Here is a 2,216-nt window from a genome sequence, read left to right on the forward strand (position 1 = left end):
GCAGGGTCACAGCCAGGGACATGACAGGACCAAGGCCAGGGCCAGAAGCAGGGCAGAACCAGGGCCAGGGCAGGGACATGGCAGGGCAAGGGCCATGGCAGGATCAGGGCCAGCAGAAGGCAAGGGCAGGGCTAGGGTAGCACAGGGCCAAGGCAGGGCAGGGTCAGTGTAGAGCAAGGAACAGGCCAGGGTATGGCAGGGCAGGGACAGGGAGGTCCAGGGCCAGAGCCAGGTCCAGGACATGGACAGGGCAGGGCCAGAAACACGGCAGGATCAGAAAGGGGACAGGACAAGGGCAAGGCCAGAGAAGGACCATGGAAAAAACATGGCCAGGGAGGGTGCAGGGCAAGGGCAAGGCCAGGGCAGAACCAGAGCCAGGGCAGGCCAAAGGCAGGGCCAGGGATGGGCAAGGCCAGGGTAGGGCAGGGCCAGCGTAGGGTGAGGGTAGGGCCAGGGCAAGTTCAGGGCCAGGACAGGACTAAGATAGCACAGGGCCAAGGCAGGGCCAGGGCAGGGCCTGGGAATTGTCAGGGCCAGGGCCAGGGTCAAGGCTGGGCCAGGGACAGGGCCAGAGCAAGGGCAGGGCCAGGGAGAAGGCAGAACCAGAGAAGATCCAGAGCAAGGGCAGGGCCAGGGCAGAACCAAGACTAGGACAAGGCAAAGCCAAGGCCAGGGCAAGGCCAGGGCAGGGCAAGACCAGGGCAGGGCAAGGCCAGGGCAGGGAAAGACCAGGGAAGAGCAAGGCCAGGGTAGAAAAGACCAGGGTAGGGCCAGGCCTGGGTAGGAGAAGGCCATGGTAGGGCCAAGGCCAAGGCAGGGCAGGGCTAGGGTGGCACAGGGCATGGCCAAAAACAGGGCAGGGCCATAGCAGTGGCAAGACTAGCAACAGGGCCAGGGCAAGCACTGGACCAGAGCATGGTGGGGACAATATAGGGCCAGGACAGAGGATGGCAAGCCAGGTCCAGGTCCATTTCATGGACTCGGTAGGCCTGGAGTCAGGCAAGGGCAGGGCAAGGGCAAGGCCAGGGAGAAGGCAGGGCCAGGGCCAAGACAGTGCCAGGGCAGGGCAGGAACAGTGCAGGGCCAATGCAGGGTGAGGGCAAGGCCAGGGCATGGAAGGGCAGGGCACGACCAAGGAAGGGCCAGGAGAGGGCCAGGGCAAGGTCAGGGCCAGAACAAGGGTACGGTTGGGGCCAGGAATATGGTAAGACCAGGGCTGGGCCCAGGCTGGGATACGCAGGGCAGAGCATGGCCTGTGCAAGGCAGGGCCAGAGCCAGGCCATAGAGAGAGTAGGGCAAATGCCAAGGCAAGGCTAGTGTAGTGCCAAGGCTGAGGCAAGGTCAGGGAAGGTCGAGGGCTAAGTCAAGGCTACAACCCATATGGGACAAAGGCCGGGGCAGATCTAGGGCACAAGCAGGGCAGGCTAGGGCACGGCAATGGCAAGACCAGGCCATGGCAGGGCCAGCCCAGGATAGAACAGGGCACAGGCAGGGCAGGGCCAGGGCCACGGCTGGGGCAGGACAAGGACCAGGACCAGGGTCCAGGCCAGGGCAAGGGTATGGCCAGGGCAGAGGTGGGGCTAGAGCCAGGGTCTGGGCAGGGCCAAGGCAGGTCCATTGCAGGGCCAGGGTTCAGACCAGGGCCAGAGCAGGGCTCGGGCAGGGCCAGGGCCAGGACCAGGAAAGGGCAATGACAGGAAAAGGGCCATGGCAGGACCAGCAACGGGGCTAGGGCCAGGACAGGGACAGGGACAGGTTCAGGGCTAGGGCCAGAATGGCATGCCAGGGTAGAGCCAGGCCAAATTAGGACCAGGACAGGGTCAAGACCAGGGCTGGGCCAGGGTATGGCCGTAAGTAGCGAAGGGACAGGGCCAGGGTCCATGCCAGTGCCAACGCCGGTCCAGGGCAGAGGCAGGGCCATGGCCAGGTCTAGGACAAGGCTGGGGCAGGGCCAAGGTCTGGGTCAGGGTCAGCACAAGACCAGGACAGAGCCAGGGGAGGGACAGGGCCATGGCAGGACCAGGGTCAGGAGTCAATGCTGGGCCAAGGCCACAGATAGGACCAGGACCGTGCTAGGGCCAGTGTGAGGGTCAGGGCAGGGCCAGGACAGGGTGGACCAGGCCCGGGGTAGCACAGGGTTAAGTCAGGGCATGACCAACCAGCACAGGTCTATGGTGGGGGCCGGGGCCGGGCCAGGGCCGGGGCAGGGCCAGAGC

The 2,216-nt window shown here is 65.1% G+C and overlaps 1 protein-coding gene across 1 annotated transcript; it reads right to left on the reverse strand.

Annotated features, from left to right (window-relative positions):
• Nucleotides 1-19: 19 nt before the first annotated feature.
• On the reverse strand, nucleotides 20-1,363 carry LOC116810221 (uncharacterized; the record flags this gene model as incomplete). Its single annotated transcript, XM_058435323.1, has 1 exon — nucleotides 20-1,363. A coding segment is annotated over one exon (885 nt), but the record flags the coding sequence as incomplete, so codon positions are not given.
• Between the last annotated feature and the right edge of the window lie 853 nt (nucleotides 1,364-2,216).

The sequence above is a fragment of the Hylobates moloch genome, unplaced genomic scaffold (assembly GCF_009828535.3).
Source record: "Hylobates moloch isolate HMO894 unplaced genomic scaffold, HMol_V3 SCAFFOLD_8792, whole genome shotgun sequence".
Taxonomy (NCBI): Eukaryota; Metazoa; Chordata; class Mammalia; order Primates; family Hylobatidae; genus Hylobates; species Hylobates moloch.